Here is a 20,630-nt window from a genome sequence, read left to right as displayed (position 1 = left end):
CTCAGTGTTCCAGGTCGACGCTTTATCCACTGCGCCACCACAGGTCAGGCCCTCTGTGGGTTTTTTAATTTTAAAATTGTCTATAATCAGGAATAAAAATAATAAATATCGTCTCCAAATAATTAGAAATTTGTTTCGCACTTGAAAACCTTTTTAAAATGAGATTTATTTCTTCTTTAAAATACTTTAAATACTTTTATTAACAGCTCTGGCCGGTTTGTCAGTGGTAGAGCATCAACCTGGAGTGTAAATGTCCCAGACATTCCTGGTCAGGGCACAAAGGAGAAGCTCCCATCTGCTTCCCCACCCTTCACCTCACCCTTCTCTCTCTCTCTCTCACTCTCTCTCTCCTCCCCTCCTGCAACCGTGGTTCAATCAGAGCAACTTGACCTGGAAGCTGAGGATGGCTCCATGCCCTCCACCTCAGAACTAATTGCTCATGTTGCAAGGAAGCAGAGCCCCAGATGGACAGAGCATCGCCAACTTGTGGGATTCCCAGGTGGATCCCGGGTCAGGGCACATGCGGGAGTCTGTCTCTGCCTCCCCTCTTCTCACTGAATCAATTCTAAAGAAAGAGGAAGGGAGAGACAGAGAGAGAGAGAGAGAGAGAGAGAGAGAGAGAGAGAGAGAGAGAAACATTGATCTGTTCCGGAGTGTGCCCTGACCTGGCATTGAACTTGGGGATCAAACCAGCAACCTCTGTGTTTCAGAGCTAACTCTAATTAACCAAGCTATCCGGCCAAGGTCCCACTTGGGAACTTTAAAACTTAAAATATTCAGATGATTATACAAGTGCAGAGTGAAAAAGACTTCAGCTCCTGCTCTGAGTGAAAGGGGAGCCACCAGAAGGGGTGAGTGGAGGAGGGAGGGGAAGTGAGTCAGGAACCTCTGGCTGGTGAGCTGAGCATAGACTGTGGGGACTCCAGTGAATCCGGGACTCAGGGAGGAGGGTCCTGTGCTCCTCAGAGTGTGATGGGGGAGGCGGGAGCTGGCTGTCCCAGGGAATTGTGGGTAAGTGGAAGTCTTCCTTATTTGAATAGTAGAACCAAGAGTTGCCTGTAAGCTAGGGTTCAAGTACATACATTTAACATTATATATTTTTGGAATGAATTCCATGTTGAAATCAAACGTTAAGAGGCTCACAAAGAGACATTTGTAGAGGAGGTTCTTGTGTCACCAGTGGTCATGGTTGAACTCAAAATTCGTCCTGGGAGGGAGAGGTCTCCATGAAGAATTCTCCATCTTCTTCCAGGTCATTATTTCTACTCAGCTCATTCTGGTGTCTCTCTCTCTGCACAACAGGTAAAAAGGGTGATGTCCCTGGTCTTCCACCTGCTTGACCTCTCTCTCTTCCTCATCTTGGTCCAGTGGCTCATCCTCTGCTCAGGTAGGGAACAGTTCTGCATTTATGTATCTAAAGCAGTTACCTGCAGTGCCAGTATGAACCTTGGACTCCTCCATCCCTGGAAGGCCCATCCCGACTGACCTTCTGTTAGAATTGAGAGGCTCTCTAGGAGTTTCTTACCTTGCTCTCCCTGCCTGGAGCCCCCTTCCCTTCTGCCCCAGCTCTCACTAATGGAGCACTCCCTTCTACTGTCCAGCTCAGATTGCTGTGGTTGGACCTCCTGACCCCATCCTGGCCGTGGTGGGTGAAGATGCTGAGCTACCCTGTCACCTGTCCCCAAAGATGAACGCTGAGACCATGGAGCTGATGTGGGTGCGACCCAGCCTCAGGCAGGTGGTGCTCACGTATGCACATGGGAAGGAAGAGACACAGGTAGCAGAGTATCGAGGGAGAACTTCGGTTTTAAGAGAGGACATCACTGAGGGGACGGCTGCTCTCTGGATTCACAACGTCACTGTCTCTGACAATGGAGAATACCAGTGTATTTTCCAAGATGGAGATTTCTATGAAAATACGATGGTGGAGCTGAAGGTTGCAGGTGAGCCTCGGGTCTTTTCTGAGTTCGTTCTCCCACAGAGATCTGGGATCAGAGGCTCCACACCCACCTCAGAGCACCTCTGACTACTCACTAGCACCTGCCTCACCCCCTTCCAACTCTGCCTCTCTGAGGACCTTGACAGACACAGGTTGTCCTCCAGGGACAGTTCCTCCTGTGTCAGGTGAAGAAGTCCCTCATGGCGGCCACCAGGGTCTAAGCAGGGAAGTGGAAATCATGGATAAAATCAATGAGAAACTTCCCTCAGCAGGTGTCACACACCTGTTTGGGTTCAGCTGAGCTCCAGACAGTGGCCATGGTTCCCCATGTGTGCGCTGCTGTGGGTCCAGGAGACTGACCTGCAGGGACAGCATCTGTGTTGCCAATGTCGTCCTACCAATGGCCACAAGAACACACCTGTAGTTGAACAAGTTGTGTTCAGTACTTGTTGCAGGGAGGGTAAATGCACACATGTGCAATGCATGCAGTGTCTCAGTAAAAGGGTGTCAGGGAAGACTTGGTATAACTTTTGGGCTCTGAGGGGATTTGGGGAGGGTTTATAGAAGTAGAGATTTGTTCCAGATCAGATGCTGTCAGGATGGTGCAGGAGTGTAACTGGTCATTCACAGCCATGATAGGATGATAAGTTTAGTTGTTGTAGTCAGGACACTGGTCATGTTATCTCTGTGCTCAAACCCAATTGTCAAGTGGTCTTGATTTTGTCCTGACCCATCACAGTGACAAAGCACCTTGTCTGATGCTGCTGTTCCCTGAAATTGCTCACGTGCAGACCTCACAGTGGCATTTTTCTTTCTCAGGACACAACCTTGCCCTGTGGCTTCTGCCTGGGTTAATCAACGGGGAGCCCAGCAGAGAATGGAATTGAGGGTATGGTTTAGTCCTGGCTCTGTCCTGAAAAATAGCCTCAGCTAAGTATAGTTCTTTCCTGGAACCACAAATCCCCCTGAGAAAGCCCTTTTTAAGAGACTGTATTATTTCAGGTCTGTAAAAGGTTTCTTTCCTCTTCCCTTTCGGTTTAGGTGTTTAGGGACCACTGGAAACAACTCCACTATTCCTGGACCTTGGTCATCTCTCTGCCATGTAGTTATTTTCACCTCTGCACAACCACATTACTTAATGTTTCCTGGGTTAAGATACCTGAGAAACAGGCTGATAATGATACCATTAATTACATCCAGAGTTTATCCCAGGGACTTACATACAACACATTACTTAAATGGTGCCATGACAATGGGCATATCTTTCCCATCACATGGTAAGGACAATGGCTTACGCAGGACAAGAAGGGATAAATAAGGGTTCTGAGGCAGGACTCAGCCAAGATAAGGGGGGAAAATTTACTTGCTTTTCCAGGGTGAGGTGAGAACTTTTCCCAGAAATCACAGCATGTTTGGACATGGGACAGGGGTCCTGCAGACTCTAAGGGGATTTAGAGGAACCAGCTCTATTCCGGCCCACATTTAACTGAATCTAGCATGAGGGTCAAACAACATTCAGGTGGTGGTCACATCATGGAACTGTCTCTCCTGCACAGCACACGTCTGTAAACAGCTCCTCAGTGGAACCCTGCTGGAGTTCTCTAGAGTGAGTGTGCCCTCCATTCCTGAGGAGACCCTCAGCAGTACAGAGGGCTCCCTGTAATCCAGGCTCGTTTTTCCTTCCACAGCGCTGGGCTCTGATCTTCACATTGAAATGAAGGGCTATGAGGATGGAGGGATCCGTCTGGAGTGCACGTCTGCAGGCTGGTATCCTCAGCCCCACATCGAGTGGAGAGATGACAGGGGACAGAACTTGTCCTCTGTGGCAGCACCTGTGACTGCAGACAGCCTGGGTCTATATGCAGCCTCAGCATCTGTGACCGTGGAAGGCGACTCTGGGAGGGGGATCTCCTGTATCTTCAGAAACCCCCTGCTCAGCCAGGAAAGGACAGCCAGGGTTTCCATTGCAGGTGAGTGCCCTGCCGCTACCCTGTGCTTAGCTGTGGCCCCTGGGGGCAGCGATGTCTCTCTGCTGCTGACTTGAGCCTTTGCAGTGGACGTAAGGCACAGAGCAGGGACCTGGGTGCTTCTTTCCCCCATAAAGTTGTTCATGTCACAAACCGCTTTGAGCATTTCCTGCATACCACAGACTGACAGACAATGGGAATTGTGGGCAAATGGCAAAGATCAGCAAAGACATGGTAAAATGGAGGAGGGGGAATATGTAAACCCATATCTTATGGGAAGGGATAACCCTTTTAAAACAGAAAACAACCCTGTAGAAAAATGATAAAAGAGCATGAACTATCAGCTCACAAGAAAGAAATCACCCCATGAAAAAATGTTCAATATCACTGAATAATGAAATGTTTTCCACCTTTGATATTGTCAATAAAACAAAATATGAGGTCATTGGAAAAACATTCTGATAACAGGCTTGTAGGGAGACAGTCACTCTTAGATGTTTGTTGCTACAATGTGGTATATTTCTGGTATACATTGGCCTATCTTCTCTTTGGACAATAGAGCAATCTTTATTCAAATACTTAATTATTGATTCAAAAGCCCAGTTCTGCAAATTTATCTGACAGATCAGCTTGCAATTGATAAAATGATCCATGTGAAATGCTACTTTTTTTTGTTGTTGTTGTATTTTTTGTATTTTTCTGAAGCTAGAAACCGGGAGAGACAGTCAGACAGACTCCCACATGCGCCCGACCACCAGGGGGGGATGCTCTGACCCTCCGGGGCATCGCTCTGCTGCGACCAGAGCCATCCCCAGCGCCCAGGCCATCTTTGCTCCAATGGAGCCTCCACTGCGGTAGGGGAAGAGAGAGACAGAGAGGAAAGAGAGGGGGAGGGATGGAGAAGCAAATGGGCGCTTCTCCTGTGTGCCCTGGCCGGGAATCGAACCCTGGACTTCTACACGCCAGGCCGACGCTCTACCACTGAGCCAACTGGCCAGGGCCTGAAATGCTACTTTTTATACCATTAATTAAAATAGCACAAAGATAGAGACTCTTCTATGCCCTCCATTGTGAAGGGTTTTATTGTGAGAGGAAACACAGATGCCTCTCTGTGCTGACATGACTGTCCCCAAGGCACTGAACAGAGAGAGCAGGAGTCAGACCAGCTGGGACAGAGTGCTGTGTTTGCTGTGAGCAAGAACAAATGAGGATATGTGTATATTTTTAAAATGTAATAAACACTTGGGTGGCACTCTATGAGTCAGGCACTTCATTAGCATTAATTGAATCCTTTTACCTGTTGGGACACCAGGAACATTATGGTGAAGTCATTAGTTCCAGGTCACATGCTAGTCAGGCAGAAGTCCCAGAATGGGATCCCAGGCCCTCCAGCTCCAAGATTTTAATCACATATAGAGCTGACTAATGAGAACTAATAAATAGGGCACTGAACCAGGGAGTGGAGTTCAATTACTTTGTATATATTGTTTGATATTTGAACTATCCCCATGTGAAAGGCAGACATTTCAAGACAATAGTGTTATGTGACAGTAAAAATTCTGGACACTTCGGGAAGAGAACGATCTGTCCCAGACACCCCGAGACCCCGCAGGGCGAGCGGCTGATGCTGTCCCTTTGCAGGTCCCCTCTTCTGGAGCGCGCAGCCCTGGGTGGTGGCCGTCGCGGTGACCCTGCCGGCTCTGCTGGGGCTCCTGGCGGCGGCGGGGTTCTTCCTGTGGCGACAGCAGAAGAGAAACGAGGGTCTGTCCACGGAGATAAAGAGGGAGCGAAGGGAGAAGGAAGAAGAATGGGCGGAGGAGCAGCAGGAGCGAAGCGCCAAAGGTGAGTACCGGCTGCAGGAGCGCGACCGCCCCGCCCCAGCCCGCGCCCCCACCGCGCCCGTCCCCCCTCCATCCCCGTGATGGGACTTTTTTCTGCTTATTTCCAGAGAAGCTGCAGCGCGAACTCAGTAAGTACCGGTCCGCGCGTCCCGGGGTCCCGGGGTCCCTGCGTCACGCGCTTCACAGACTCCTAACTTGTTCCCTGCAGGGTGGATGAGGATCCAGTACCTGGCACGTGAGTGTCCCGGATTCGTCCCAGACTCTCTGCTCGGATATGATCCCGCCCTTCCCTCACCCCTAACCGCCCGGGGGTGGGGGAGATAAGGACGCTGATGGGGCAGCCGGGCAGGGGTTTTCTCAATGGAGAAGGGGCTTCAGTCTCCACCGGGGGCCGCTCGCACCGGGACATCCAGGGGACACAGGAAAGGACAGGGGCGGGGGAGGTGGACTCAGTGTGTGAGGTCCTCCCCTCCCTGGTGGCTTTACATAGTCTGTAGTCTGCTGAGAAGAAACCAGAGGACAGAGAAGTGTCCCTTAAAAATACGAGTGTCTGCCGTGTCAGTTGTCACAGAAATACCTGCTGGAAAATACAGTATCTGAGATTTTCTCATTAAGTTGCATAGATGGATTCTAGCACACACACACACACACACACACACACACACACACACACACACACACACGTATGCACACAGCGAGCCCATGCCCAGGTACAAGAGTAAAGTAGGCACCCCTCACCTACTGGGACCCCTAGGGGATGCCTGAAACCGTGGATAGTACCACATCCTGTACACACAGGTTTATGTCCTTTTCTCTGAAAGGAAGGCTTCTCACTGGCATACATGTGTTGCCAACATCACTACTCTTGCCTTTTCGGGCAATTACTAAGTAAAATAAGGGTGAGTTGAACACGAGTACTGTGATACTGCCCCAGTAGATCTGATCACCCAGCAGGCTCCTAAGTGACTAAGGTGAGGGGGTGGGGTCCACAGTGGGGACATGCTGGACACAGGCACGGTTCTCCCTGGGATGGTGGCAGTGGCATGGCATGATGTTTCATCAAACTACTCAGAGAAATGTACAATTTAAAAGGTATGAATTGTGTATTTCTGGTATTTTCCACTTAATATTTCTTGACCACTCTGAAAGGAAGGTAGCAAACTTTGGAAAGCAACACGCAGACAAGGGTGACTGCTGTGCAGACAGGTACACACAGATCTGCAGTGACAGCTGGGACAGCTCGTGCAGGGTGCCTGCAGGGTCACTAGATGCAGTGGATTTAAAGAGGGGGGAGCAGAGAACTGAACAGGCAGAGGGAGAGGCAGGAAGGGGGGGTGGTCAAAAAAGAAATCAGATGAGTGCAAGAGGAAGAGAAAGGAAATGACTCTGAAATGACATTCAGGTGACTCTGCTGTCTCCCCTTGTAGGTGAGAAGTCTCAGGCCTACGCTGGTGAGTGACTCTGATGCTCTCTGTGTACAAAGCATTTAAACCCTCTCTCTCCTGGTGAGTAATGATCAGATCCACCTCAGAGGCCCATTTTCTGTGGGCACCACCCAGCCTTCCTGGACACTCAGAGAGGACCTTCCACCTACAGTGTCCCCTCACCCTGCTGACACAGATGCCCGCACACCTGGGCAAGCATGGCCATGTCGCCTGCAGCTCCAGTGTGATGGAGAGAAACCCAACATGCAGAGAGGTTTCTGCCTGAGCCGCAGAGCTGTAGATGCAGGAAACCGGATGTTGGAAGAGACTGAGGAGAGGAGGGAGAAGAGGCTTAGTGAGGGGGATGGTGGGGGAAGGACAGAAATGATGGCCTTTCCTTGTCTGTGTCTCCTTCCTTTCAGACTGGAAGACAGCCCTCTTCCAACCTGGTGAGTGAGTCACTTTATGTTCCCAATGACAACAACCAAGGGACCCTGCTCCCTTTTTCTTCTCTAACTCTTGACTGGAATGGTTTTGGGTGGGTGACTTGAGGTCCTGGTCTCAAAGGTGTGTCCACCTTCTGCTGCTGAGGACGCAGAAAACCAGGGACAGTTGATGTCCTGGGCTCCACAGGTCTTTGGAAGAAAGAGGTGGGAGGGGTGGAGCTGGGGGAAGGGGCTGCAGGAGAGTCAGGATGGGGCCTGACCAGGCTTCCACCCCTCCTGCCCCTGTGTATCCTCAGGTTACACAATGTTTCTGATCTTTAGTGTCCTCACTTTAGATGATGGTGGAAATTCTTACTATGTGAGGTTGAGGTGAAGATTAAATGACATAATGAATGCATATTGTCGAAAACACCAACAGGAAAGAAATAGCCTGTTTAAGTGGGCGTTTTTCTGATGGTAATGACCATGGTAAGGAGAAGATATTCTAAGGCCTAGAAAAGAAGCCACTCCTTAGAATGTAACAGAATGTAACAGACTGTGTTATAGGGTAATTGACTCACATGGGGTAGGGTCAGATCACACAGAAACCAGCAATCTGCACAGATTTTTCACCGCTACAGATGTGTTGCCTTTTTTTTTTTTTTTTTTTGCAGAGACAGAGAATGAGTCAGAGAGAGGGATAGACAGGGACAGAGAGAGATGAGAAGCATCAATCATTAGTTTTTCATTGCACGTTGCAACACCTTAGTTGTTCATTGATTGCTTTCTCATATGTGCCTTGACCGTGGGCCTTCAGCAGACCGAGTAACCCTTTGCTCAAGCCAGTGACCTTGGGTCCAAGCTGGTGAGCGTTGCTCAAACCAGATGAGCCCGCGCTCAAGCTGGCGACTTCAGGGTCTCGAACCTGGGTCTTCAGCATCCCAGTCTGACGCTCTATCCACTGGACCACCGCCTGGTCAGGCTGTATACTTTTCTTATATAGATACTATAACTTAGGAACTAATGATTGACAGGAGAAAAGGACAAAGAATGTGTTAGCAGCAGGCCATAAGTTTCGGTCTTTTGATGGATGATTCTCTATAATCGATACTGTAACCAGTTTGGTATTGATCTCATTTGTCCTGACATTCGAGCTGTTACAAACAAAAATGTTTAAGGCTGTATTTAAAGGAACACAGCCATTCATCACCTAGCAGGCTTTGGTGTGCTTGCTGAGGACAGTGAGATTGGTCAAAGGTCACAACATGTAAAGATGAAAGAACTCTGTGACACAGAGATGCAGTTGGTTTTGTTCACTGTCACCTCTGCACAGTGATTAATGAGGGGTTAAGCTCTGGCTGGATAGTTTTGTTGGTTAGTTAGAGCATCATCTTGATATGCAAAGGTTGTGAGTTCAATCCCCTTGGTCAGGTAACATACACTAACAGGTTTTGTTTTTTATTTTTTATTTTTATTTTTTGAGAGAGAGAGAGAGGGAAGGAAAGAGATGAGAAACATAAACTTGAATTTGCAGCACTTTAGTTGTTCATTGATTGCTTCTCCTACGTGCCTTGACAGAGTGGGAGGGGGGAGTTTCGTTGGCTCGAGCTGAACCAGTGACTCTTTGCTAAACCAGCAACCTTGGGTTCAAGCCCAAGATCCCACACTCAAGCAGGCGACCTCACGATTTCAAACCTGAGACTTCTGTGTCCCAGGTAGAGGCTCTACCCACTGTGCCACCACCAGTCGAACAGGGAATAGACTGATGCTTCTGTCTCTCTCTCTCTCTCTCAAATAAAAATTTTTTAAAAGAAAAAAAAGAGGGTTTAGAGAAGGAACTACTAGCATGGGCAGGGGTGGCATTAAAGGAAACCAGCAAGGATGAATGGTGCCCCAGGGCTCCCACAGTGGGAGCTGTCACCACCCCTAGGCTGAAGGGGGAGGGACAGGGAGCAGTCACTGGAGCCCAGAGGAAGCTGGAGCTCAGGGAGAGGCTGCCTGAGAGGAGTCAGGCTCTGTCAGAGCATCTCCAGTGGAGGAAGTGGGGGAGTCAGTGCTGGGCCTCTTTCCTTTCTCCTTCCTGTCTCAGCTGGTACTTCCCCTTGGCCAAACCCAGCAGATCACCAGAGACCAGGAACCCAGTGCTGTTCTCCATAAATGACTGATTTGGGGGGTCAGAGTGTGGGCACAGGTGGGGAGAGGACAGGAGAACTCACAGAGCCCCAGCATGGCCCCAAGCACAGAAGAGACGTGGTCCATGTTATCACACCAGGCACTTCCTGCCTGGCCAGCCGGCCTTGGGCTAAATATGCCATACAGCTTGCTGTAGTCCAACCTGAGATTAGTATTTTTACACCTATTGTACTAATATAAAATTGAGACTCTAGATATTATGTAGGTTGTATCTTGAGAGAAAGAGATACAGTGCTGAAAATGAAGTCACCCAGCTCAGGAGAAGGGAGCAAGGGCTGAATTTGAGTCCATGTGACTGTGCACACAGGTGGGCACGGTCGTGTTGGGGAGGGAAACAGGGAGAAGGTGGAAGGTGACAGCTCACTATGGGGGTTAGAATGACCACAACCCTCCTCACCCTCCCCATCCATATTGAACTCTCTCCCTTCCCTGTGGGTTCTCTTGGCCTGGCTGAGGGTCACATCCAAGACAGGCTGGGGACCTCAGGCTCTCATCTCAGGCCTTATCAGCCAGACCCAGGCCTTGTAGCTGTTACTCTAAGTTCCAGGAACCATGGCTGACTCCACACTATCTGAACCCTCTGCAGCTGATGTGTTTCTGGATCCGGACACCGCGCACCCCAGCCTCATTGTTTCCCAGGACCAGAGGAGCGTGCAGTGGACATGCAACCTGCAGGGCCTGCCAGACAACAACAAGAGATTTGTCTGGCATCCCTGTGTGCTGGGCTGTGAGAGCTTCACGTCGGGGAGACACTTCTGGGAGGTGGAGGTGGGGAACAGGAAGGAGTGGTGTATTGGGGTGTGCACGGAGAATGTTGACAGAAAATATTACGTTAAAATGTCACCCAACAATGGATTCTGGGCAATGAGCCTGATTGAGAATAAATTCCTGGCTCTCATGGACTGTGACATAGAACTGACAGTTGTCAACCATCCTGAAAGAGTGGGGGTTTTCCTGGACTATGAGTCAGGGGAGGTCTCCTTCTACAACGCCAGTGATGGGTCACACATCTGCACTTTGCCACACACCTCCTTCTCTGGGCCTCTGAGGCCTATTTTCAAGATTTCGATGTTGGAGTCCACTGCCTTGACCATTTACCCAACATCAAAACAAGTGGACAGTTCCCTCATGCCAGACCCAGTGCCTGACCCTTCCTTGGAGACCTCAGTGGTCCTGGGCTCAGATGATGAAAATGAGGACCCTCAGGTTGAAGTAATGCCTTTGCTTCTGCCATTGAGAGAATACTAGCTAAAAACACCCCGAGTGAAACACTTCACTAATATTAGTTCAGTTTCCCACGTGACAGATGAGGAGACGAGGAGGCAGAGACTGAGTTAACTTTCCAAGGGTGACTCAGCTGATGTCCAGCAACCACAGCTGACATTTATAAGTCACTTACAATGTACTGGGTGCTAAATGCCTGAGGGGAATTTGACTCACTAATTTTCCCAACAACTGTGTGAGGCAGCTTCATTTTGAACATGAGGAAACTGAGGCAGGGCCAAGTAAAATGACATATATAATTCATACACAAACTCGTGGCTGCTGGGAGAGGTTCAGCCTCTGCACCCTCCCTCTACTACTTCTGGTCTGTTCCTCTGCCTCCTGCTGTTCCTCTTCGGAAGGGTCGCATGCAGCCCTGATTTTCCCTTCCCAGGGCACCAAGAGTAAAGGTCACTTTAAGTTACTATGAAAGTCATACCCAACTGGGATTCTTCAAGGTCAAATGTCAGTGCCGTGGCCCACTACTTCACTGACTGGCTCTGCAGACGACTTTTTGCAGAGAATGAATTCACAGTGACCACATCACACAGGGCTGAGAAGAGACGAGAGGCCAACATCTTAACCAACAATGTGGCCTGTGATCACAGAGCAGAACCAACCGCCCTACTTCATACCTAATGGTCATCTGTAAAATATGAATTTGGAAGAAGGAAGCTAGATGAGCTTCAATGAACTGTCCATCACATTCTAGATCCATCTGCAGAAAAGGGTCATCCCACCTCTGGTCATTCACTGATATTACTGGAGGTTCCTTTTACCCGGTGGGTCCTGGGGAGAAGCCACTCTTCATCATCTTCACTATGAGTGCTCACGTCTGCGTGCCCTCTGCCCTGTGTGTGGTTGTCAAGTTATATTTGTTAAATAAATTATGCTAATAAACTCCACTTTCAACAAAGCTGCTTCTAGATTTTATACCCCCTAAAGTATATTCACCACCGTTTCACAGTTTACCTCCTTGAAACATTTTCACAAAATCTTATTATATTAGCTTTCTTTTTTTTATTTTTTATTTATTCATTTTAGAGAGGAGAGAGAGGGGGAGAGAGAGGAAAGAGAGACAGGGGGGAGGAGCTGGAAGCATCAACTCCCATATGTGCCTTGACCAGGCAAGCCCAGGGTTTTGAACCGGCGACCTCAGCATTTCCAGGTCAACGCTTTATCCACTGCGTGACCACAGGTCAGGCTATATTAGCTTTCTATTGCTTCTATGGTCAATAACCACAAACTTCAGGACCTAATACGGCACAAATGTACTACCTCACATTTTGTGGGTCAGAAGTCCCACGTAGCTCTAGTTGGGCTAAAACCAAGGCGTCTGCAGGCTGGGTTCCTTTCTGCAGGATCTAGGAAGGAGTCTGCTTCTTGCTCATTCTGATTATTGGCAGAAACGAGTTTCCTGCAGTGGTGGGACCCAGGTTGGCACTCCTTGCTGGCTGTCAGGGGAAGCTGAGAGCTCTGCAGGCTGGGAACATCTGGAGGTGTTCTTGCAGGAGCAGGTGTGAGGGAACAATTCAGGTGAAGGGAATGGCGTGGGGACAGAGTCCCAGTCCTGGAGTAATTGCTGGTGGGGACACTGTTAGTGTGCCAACTGCAGTGTCGAATTGAGTCAGAACGGAATGAGAGGCCTGCAAGGAAAGCATTTAAGCCCATGCTGGAAATATTAAGAAATGTGCTTTGGGAAGATTATTCTAGAAGAAATGTATGCCATGTCCCATTTGGGATCTACGAGTGGAGGGGTACTGGATCCAAAGAGACCATCTACCAGAAGAAGAGGAAGCCTTTGTTCCCTGCCATCATCCTGCGGGCACTGGAGTGCCACCTCTTGCGGGAAAGAAATACCTTTCTCCTCTGACTCAGTAACCACACATTTCTGACTCCATAGTTTCTGAGAGACAAGGTCTCCATAACAGCTGCGGTAACTGCTGTCTGTCTCTGGTCTCTACACCCCAGCTGGTCCTTGTCCCCCGTGTCTCCTCCATCCCCACAAGTCCAGCAACTTGAAAGCGATTATTAGGCTTTAGAGAGAGTGTGCTTATGTGCACCTCATGACTGCCACTCACTGCGTAAACCCGCCACAAACACAGACTCACACACACACACACACGCACACACACACACAACAGCGACCCATAACACGCAGGGAATTGTAAGACTGTGGGGAGGGAGGAACAAGCAAAAAACAAAAACAAAAACAAAACCCGTACATTGCCTCTGAAAATAGAAAGAGAAACTAAAAATTCCAGATAATCTCAAAAGGCTGCTGCAGAAGTGCCTGTTTTAATGCTGTCTGTGTATTCTACCTAGCAACTGGTGAGGAGTAGACTCGGCGATGCCATTGGCTGGTGGGCCCGCCGCCGGCCAATCCCGGACTCCGAACGGTCCCTGGAAATCTTGGGATTCTGGTCACAAGGAACACCGGGTCCCGGTCCCCGCCGCACACAGCCTGTGATGGGAGGACAGGAGTAGGTTTCTTCTCCTCTGTCGGGACGTTCTCTCCTCCGGCTGTGGCTGTGCCCACGGGCGGCTCAGAGAGAAGGACAACCGGAAAGTCATCGTTTGAGCGTCAGCGGAGAGAAGACGCGGAAGTGCAATCTGGCAGGTGGGGCCGCGGGGGCCGCTGCGCTCCGTGTGGGGCGGGGGGGGGGGGGGGGGGGGGAGGGGCGGATCACGTGGGAAGGGCGGGTCCCCGGAGAGGGGCTTCCGGGGGGGACTCCACGCCTGGCCTCCCTGGGGTCGCTCAGGTGCTGCCTGGAGGAGGAGGTTGTGGAAGGATGTCGGGTGACGACCGCAGAAACTGAGCTCTGTCCCCAGAAGTGACCCGACCCGAGCAGGGCGACTGGGGAACGCTCACTTACTCCTGGAATGTTCATGAGCGCGTCTGTGCGGAGTCGCTGGACCTGAAGAGGAGGAAGGGGGATGCCCAGGACACAAGTGGGGGCTCTGATGTCACCAACACGGGTTACAGGGTCGTTACCTAGATCAGGACGGTGGTGCCAGTCTCCCTGGTGATTTCTCCAGTTCTGCGCCCCCAGGCCTGTGGTCCGGCCTCCCCTGGGTGACCGTCCTCCGTGCTATGGAGCCGGCTGCTTCCCTGCACGTCTCCCCGCCTGACCCCCGGCAGTTCTTCGCCCTCCTGGGCTTGTCCGCACTGGTCTCAGGTAGGGCGCTGCCATCGGCTCCTATCGACGCAGAAAGGGAAGCCCACACTTCTCGCTGCGGTTGTGTTCACCCATCCTTCATTCTGCACGTGTTCACTGAGTTTATACCAACACAGCCCAATAAAAGGCAAATAGCTTCAAAATACACACATTGTTATCATTCAAACTTGTAATTAATGTCAACTGTTCCATGGACACATTTAACAGTTTTTTTAGTCCAAATTTTCATATGCTTTATGAGTATCTTACACTGACAGCAAGTTTTATTTGGGACTGGCTAGTGGCTACCAGGTTGGACAGCTCCAGCTCCTGCTGTGCTCCAGGCCTGCGATGCCCTGGTCAGCAGGAGAAAGCCTCTGTCTGCACAGGGTGTGTGGGGGGCTAAGGGTGGACTCCTCTCTGTTCTGTTCACCGAGCTCTGGCAGCCTCAGCAGACACTTAGTAGACATCTCATGCTCCAGCCAGCACAGCTGTGGGCCCCAGAATCCTCAGCCCAGGACGCCCCTCGGTCCTCCCCTGGAATAGCCACCTGCTTTCCTGCCTTCTATATTGGAAGGCTGGTAGGTACCTCAACTGATTCTGCCCCTTTGTTGAACAGCCCAGTTTACTGTCGTGGGGCCAGCTGACCCCACGTGGGTCTTGGTGGGAGAAAGCACCGTGTTAAGCTGCCACCTGTCACCTGAGAGAAGTGCCCTGGACATGGAGGTGCGGTGGTTCCGGTCTCAGTTCTCGCCGGCCGTGCTGGTGTACAAGGGCGGGCGCGAGAGGACGGAGGAGCAGATGGAGCAGTACCGCGGGCGGACAACCTTCGTGAGCGAAGACATTAACAAGGGGAGGGTGGCCCTGGTCATTCACAATATCACCGCCCACGACAACGGCAGCTACCGCTGTTATTTCCAACAAGGCAGGTCCTACGAGGAGGCTGTCGTGCACCTAATGGTGGCAGGTACATTGTTTCACTTGTTTGGTGGCTTTTTCCTAAAATACTCTGTAACCCAGAGGGCAGCTTCTTCCTGCTGGAAGACCAAAGGATGAGTGTCCACTGACCAGTGGATATCGAGTCTTTAGAAGCTCACTAAGCTCAGCGGGGACCTTGAGTAGCGGAGAATGTTCAATCCCTACAGATTATTATCACGCTACTATATAGAATTCTCTAAGGGCCTTCACCAATAACATGCTGTAGAATTAAACATTTTAGACATTTTTGTTTGTCCCCAGGCCTGGGCTCCAAGCCCCTCATTGAAATGAAGGGCCACCAGGATGGGGGTGTCCGGCTGGAGTGCTCATCTGTAGGGTGGTTCCCAGAGCCCCACGCAGTGTGGAGGGACCCTTATGGTGAGGTCAAGCCCGCCCTGGAGGAGGCTTACACCCAGGAGACAGGCGGACTCTTCAGGGTCACCATGGCCGTGGTCATCAGGGACAGCTCTGTGAGGAACATAGCCTGTTCCGTCAACAACACCCTCCTCGCCCAGGAGAAGAATTCTGTGATCTTCATTCCAGGTTAGTTCCCTGACCTCTGAGGACCCCGTCCTGCAGGCAGGAACCTCAGCAGACAGATGGGAGCTTGAGGGAGGATTGGGGACAGGGGTGGGCGTGGGAGGGTCCTGGGCCTGAAGAGCACAAGCTACAGCGAGCTGAGGCGTCTCCCCTCCCACAAGGGGACAGCAGACAGTCTCCAATCGTAAGAATAAGACCGTCTTCTCTGAGGATAAACCTGCTAGCATTTCCCTTGTTGTGGTTCTGATCCTGCATCAAGTTTTACACATTTGAACAATCATAAAGCCTGCAGGGTGGAATGGGCACAGAGCTGTCTACCCCTGATGCTGTGTTATATTGACGCCCTCCTCCCCAGTGGGATATTCCAAGGAGACATCTGCAGAAAGTCTACATTCCTAAATTCATTCAACAAATAATGAGCAAGGATCCCATATGTTCAAGGCACTGTTCTAGAAACCAAGTATCATCAGAGAACAAAATGCATGAATATCCTTACCCTCATGGGGTTCATATTCTACAGCAGCAAAGAGTAAGCATTAAAACAGTTGCTTAATCTGTTCTATCAGATAGTGTTAAGTTCTGTAGAGAATTAACCGGGGGAGTATGTAGGGAGGGGGAGGGGCTTGGGGCCTTGTAATTATAAACATGATAGTAAGGAAAGGCTTCAACAAAAACTGGCAATTAGGCAAGTGAGGAATGAGCTAGCCAGGCAGCAGAAATAGCACATGCAAGGGGCCTAAGGCAGGAGCTTGTCAGGCAGTTTCAAGGAACCCCACGAGGTCTGTGTGGATGGAATGGATTGAGTGTATGAGAGTAGAAGGAAATGAATTCAGTTCTGGAATGTGTCCAGACCACATGGGGCAGTGTAGGGCATGGGTAGACTTTGGCCTTTAGTCTTAGTGAGATAGGAAACATTGCAGGGGAAAAAATAACAAGATAGCCCCAAAGCAGCTGTGCTGAGGAAGGACAGCACCAGATGTGGCAGAAGGCGGGAGGAGGGCGTGGCAGTTATCAGGCAGTAGTGCAGGTGGCCGCCCCAGGATGGTGGCTGCAGTTGGCTCTTGTTCACCCAGTCTTTCCCACGGTGACTCCAGGTGCTTATGCTCGTCTGTGTCCTGGGCCCTGTCAAACGACAAAAATAAAACTAACTGGAAGTTTTCTGTTCCTGCTTCCAGAATCCTTCTTCCCCAGCACGTCTCCCTGGATGGTGGCCCTGGCTGTCACCCTGCCTGCCCTCCTCCTCGTCATCGTCAGGGGCATCTGTCTCATCAGAAAACTCCACAAGGACAAAGAAATGTTGTTGGTAGGAAAAGATTTAGAAAACAGAGAGAAAGAAATTGCACATAACGCACTGGAGAAAGAACGTGTGGAAAAAGAGAAAGAACGTTTAATGAAAGGTAAGAGTAAAGGGTAGTTTGCTGGCATCTAAAGAACACCACTCAGGCATGTGGAATCTGGAACACAGAGGATGGAAGAGATAGAGCCAGAGCTTGGTGCCCCCATGCCAGTCACTGGCTTCACCCACCTCAAATTTTGAATGCACTCATCGGGCTACAGAGAGCAGTACAGTGTTGAAAAGCAAAAAAACAACAACAACAAAAAAAACTTAAATCAGTACTGATGATATCCACTCACCTGGTCCTGTATCATTTCTGGTATCTGGACTATTCTCTAGACATGATGGAGGGAATGGTGACTTCACACAAAGGACTAGGGCTTTGTTTAATACAGACTCAAGTTCCTAGTTCTTCTATTGAGGACACTCATTTTTTCTATTTCTATTTCAGAACAACTTCAAGAAGAATTGCGTAAGTTTAGCATTTCTTGAACTACTCCGTGCACTGTGTATTCTGTTGGTCACTGTTATCTCGTGAAGCTCACTCTCTCGCCTGTCCCCTTGCAGGATGGAGAAGAGGACTCTTACATGCTGGTGAGCACCTCTGACCTTCCCTCACTCCTCCTCCTTCCTCCCCACTAGCCAGCCAACAGGACACATGAGCTGAGTGGAGCAAGGGGACACAGTGACCTGGGGGTGGGGGGCTGGGGTCAGTTCACTAGCAGCATCCCACCTGACACAGGACCCCAGCACTTCCTGCAGGAAATTCCTGTGGCTCTTGGTCAACATTTCGCTTCCTTCCCACCCTCCCATTTTTAGCATAATCTCATCCAGGACTACCAGAGGTCAACATACAGAGTGAACCTCCCCGAAGGTTGTGTTTCAATAGTTGGTTCTCTTTAGATCTGGGTTAACGTGAAAGGAGACAATACTGACTTAGCTACTCACTCCCTGGCAGAAGGTACAAACTGGACAGTGAGAAGCCATGGGTGGGAGAGGCAGTGACCTGCCCAAGCCAGTCTCAGGGGTGGACACATAGAACCAGAAATGCCTTCCTGCCCCAGGAGAGCACTGATGCTGTGTACAGCCTGTGAGGGGCAGGGACTGAGCAAACAGGAGCCACAGTGTCCATTTGCCTCCCCTGAGAGGCACTTTCATTGTGTGATTCATCACCTCCTGGTCACAGGCACCAGACCACCCAGGCTTGACTAGGTCACGTGCTGCGTAGACCTTTCCTCTTTAGGTGAACTTCAGAATTGTCACCGTTGAGCATATTAGCGTGGGGAAGGAGAAGATCATTGTAACAATGGAAATGGAGGTTGGCTCAGTAATAGTGACAGCGAGTAGGGAATGTCTTCACCATGTCAGGGTCGGGAGCACTTGCTGTACCAGAGAGGTCACTTCAGACCCAGGTGTTAAGGCAAAGCTGGATGGACATCGTTCCCCACTTTTTGCCAGACGCACCTCTCAGGTCGTGGGTTGGATTCTGAAGACACAGACCTCATTTTTGACTCTCTGAAGAGTTCCCTTGTTAGTCATTTAAGTCAGATGTCACTTGGTTACGCTGGTGGAAAATGCAGAGGACCAACAAAGGGACTTGTTAGTGCCGAGCGTCAGTGTAGGGGAAGTTGGCCTTGATTGCTTTACTGGGATCTGGGAGGGCACAGGGTCTCTTTGGTGATTGAAGCCAAGTTGGAAAGTTTCCAACTAAAATGGCTCCAGGAGATCATAGGCTTTGAAAAGAAAAGAGGGCAAATCTGAGAATGTGAAAGAAAAATGGGAGCCATTAGTTTCTGCTCATTTGCTAAACGCTTCACATTTCTTAGAGTCCAGTTATTCTCTACCTGAGACACTGCTCCTGCCATTCAGCAGGTAGAAGTGCAGCCTCAAGACGTCTCAGTTGTGAGCTGTCTGGGATCTGGGATCAAGGGGCCTTCATGGGGATCCCACCCCATGGGGGAAGTCCCCCTGCTTTTCAGGACATCTCTGAGACCCAGGCCTAAAGCTGACCTCCCTCTGCAGCTGACGTGGTCCTGGACCCAGACACTGCCCATCCTGAGCTCTTCCTGTCAGAGGACAGGAGAAGTGTGAGGCGGGGCCTCTGTGGGCAGAGCGTGCCTGACAACCCAGAGAGATTCGACTGCCGGCCTTGTGTCCTGGGTGCAGAGAGCTTCTCCTCAGGGAGACACTACTGGGAGGTGGAGGTGGAAAACGTGATGGTGTGGGCTGTGGGGGTCTGCAGAGACAGTGTGGCGAGGAAAGGGGAGGCCCTGCTGGTTCCGGAGAATGGTTTCTGGACCCTGGAGATGTTTGGAGACCAGTACCGGGTCCTGTCCTCTCCTGAGAAGATTCTTCCCCTGAAGGAACGCCTTCGCCGGGTGGCCGTGTTCCTGGACTACGAATCTGGGGATATCTCCTTCTATAACATGAGGGACCGATCACACATCTACACGTGTCCCCGTTCTCTCTTCTCTGGGCCCCTGAGGCCCTTCTTCAGGCTGGGGTCTGAGGACAGCCCCCTCTTCATCTGCCCAGCATTCACAGGGGCCCAGGGTGTCACAGTGCCTGAGAGTGGCCTGGTTCTTCACAGGGCAGGGACCCAGCACAGCCAGCAGGACCAATTTCCTGATCTCAGAGACAAGCAGGGAAGCCCCAGCCATCTCTACTAGCTGAGCACAGAGTCCCCTGTGGACACGGCCCTCCTGTCCTCTGGTCACAACGGAGAACGTCATCTAGAGACTCCTTGACGCCCTCTTCAGTCCCCAGCTCCATCCACCTCATCAGACTATAGTGTTAGTAACTCATTTGCTTGTCACCATGGGGCAGGGTCAGTCTCAGGAAACTAGAGCTTCCACATGGCTCCCAACCAAGAAGAAAGAGCTGAGAGTTGGCTGCTTCACCATCAGGGGACACGGTCAGCATGGGACCTGAGTTGATACCACACAGTATAGACTCGAGGTGAAGACAACAAGATAGACCAAAATCTAAAGGGACAAGGAGCCACCACTGGATGTCAGAAATAAAGGAAGAGGGACCAGGGAGTTGTGAGGGACCCCAGCTGTTGGAGTAGGAAACCCCCAACCATGACACGAGGGGTCCCAGTACCTGAAGGTCCATCCCCAGCCACCCCCAGATTTCCAGCCCACAGAGTAAAGCCCCCAGGCCTGGGAGGATGAAAGACGAGGACACCTCTGGGTCTGGTCTGGCTCAGGCAACCCTGCCATAAACAATCTCAGTCCCTGTTAGTGGCCTGAGGTTTACAGTCCTGTTTGTGCAGGTGACCATTGGACCAAGCTAATCACAAGGTCCAGGTTCAGTGGAAAGGCCATCGGTTTCTAGCTCCTTGGTCTCAGGATGACTTTATACACTTAAAATTTATTGAGGACCCTGATGAGCTTTTGCTCATTTTCCTTATACCTGTCAATATTTACTATGTTGGACTGAAAAACTTTTGAAGACATATTTATTAATCTCTATTTAAATTGCAGTTATAAACCGATTACAGGCTAATGTAAATAACATGTTTTGTGAAAATTAACTTGTTTGCAAAACAAGTAAATACTCTC

At 50.3% G+C, this 20,630-nt stretch overlaps 2 protein-coding genes across 6 annotated transcripts; both read left to right on the top strand.

Moving 5' to 3' along the window:
* The first annotated feature begins 1,408 nt into the window (after positions 1–1,408).
* On the top strand, positions 1,409–11,958 carry LOC136382934 (butyrophilin subfamily 3 member A3-like). Its single transcript, XM_066352318.1, has 9 exons — positions 1,409–1,422; positions 1,582–1,943; positions 3,628–3,909; positions 5,548–5,748; positions 5,855–5,875; positions 5,956–5,982; positions 7,175–7,198; positions 7,594–7,620; positions 10,376–11,958. The coding sequence occupies exons 1-9, from the start codon at positions 1,409–1,411 to the stop codon at positions 11,035–11,037; spliced, it is 1,620 nt and encodes a 539-aa protein (XP_066208415.1). The 3' UTR covers positions 11,038–11,958.
* Positions 11,959–13,476: 1,518 nt separating this feature from the next.
* Positions 13,477–20,630, top strand: LOC136382966 (butyrophilin subfamily 2 member A1-like). 5 transcript variants are annotated; one of them, XM_066352378.1, is made up of 8 exons: positions 13,477–13,672; positions 14,092–14,231; positions 14,830–15,177; positions 15,450–15,731; positions 16,904–17,125; positions 17,516–17,536; positions 17,632–17,658; positions 19,891–20,630. In XM_066352378.1, exons 2-8 carry the CDS (start codon positions 14,147–14,149, stop codon positions 19,908–19,910), a joined length of 1,005 nt encoding a protein of 334 aa, XP_066208475.1. In that variant the 5' UTR covers positions 13,477–13,672; positions 14,092–14,146; the 3' UTR covers positions 19,911–20,630. The 5 variants fall into 5 exon arrangements, with proteins under 5 accessions (XP_066208475.1, XP_066208471.1, XP_066208473.1 ...); XM_066352374.1 differs by lacking the exon at positions 19,891–20,630 and adding an exon at positions 19,087–19,878; XM_066352376.1 differs by lacking the exon at positions 19,891–20,630 and adding an exon at positions 18,949–19,087.

The sequence above is a fragment of the Saccopteryx leptura genome, chromosome 11 (assembly GCF_036850995.1).
Source record: "Saccopteryx leptura isolate mSacLep1 chromosome 11, mSacLep1_pri_phased_curated, whole genome shotgun sequence".
Classification (NCBI taxonomy): domain Eukaryota; kingdom Metazoa; phylum Chordata; class Mammalia; order Chiroptera; family Emballonuridae; genus Saccopteryx; species Saccopteryx leptura.
The sequence above is the reverse complement of the archived record's forward strand: the minus strand, read 5'-3'. Positions and strand labels throughout refer to the sequence as shown.

Excerpts from the sequence above, each read along its gene's own strand:
- LOC136382934 (XM_066352318.1), top strand. Across the intron at positions 5,876-5,955 it reads GAAGCTGCAGCGCGAACTCA|GGTGGATGAGGATCCAGTAC; the intron begins GTAAGTACCGGT and ends TGTTCCCTGCAG. Across the intron at positions 5,983-7,174 it reads GAGGATCCAGTACCTGGCAC|GTGAGAAGTCTCAGGCCTAC; the intron begins GTGAGTGTCCCG and ends CTCCCCTTGTAG.
- LOC136382966 (XM_066352374.1), top strand. The coding sequence starts at position 14,147 with ATGGAGCCGGCTGCTTCCCTGCACGTCTCCCCGCCTGACCCCCGGCAG. Across the intron at positions 17,126-17,515 it reads GAAAGAACGTTTAATGAAAG|AACAACTTCAAGAAGAATTG; the intron begins GTAAGAGTAAAG and ends TTTCTATTTCAG. Across the intron at positions 17,659-19,086 it reads AAGAGGACTCTTACATGCTG|CTGACGTGGTCCTGGACCCA; the intron begins GTGAGCACCTCT and ends CTCCCTCTGCAG.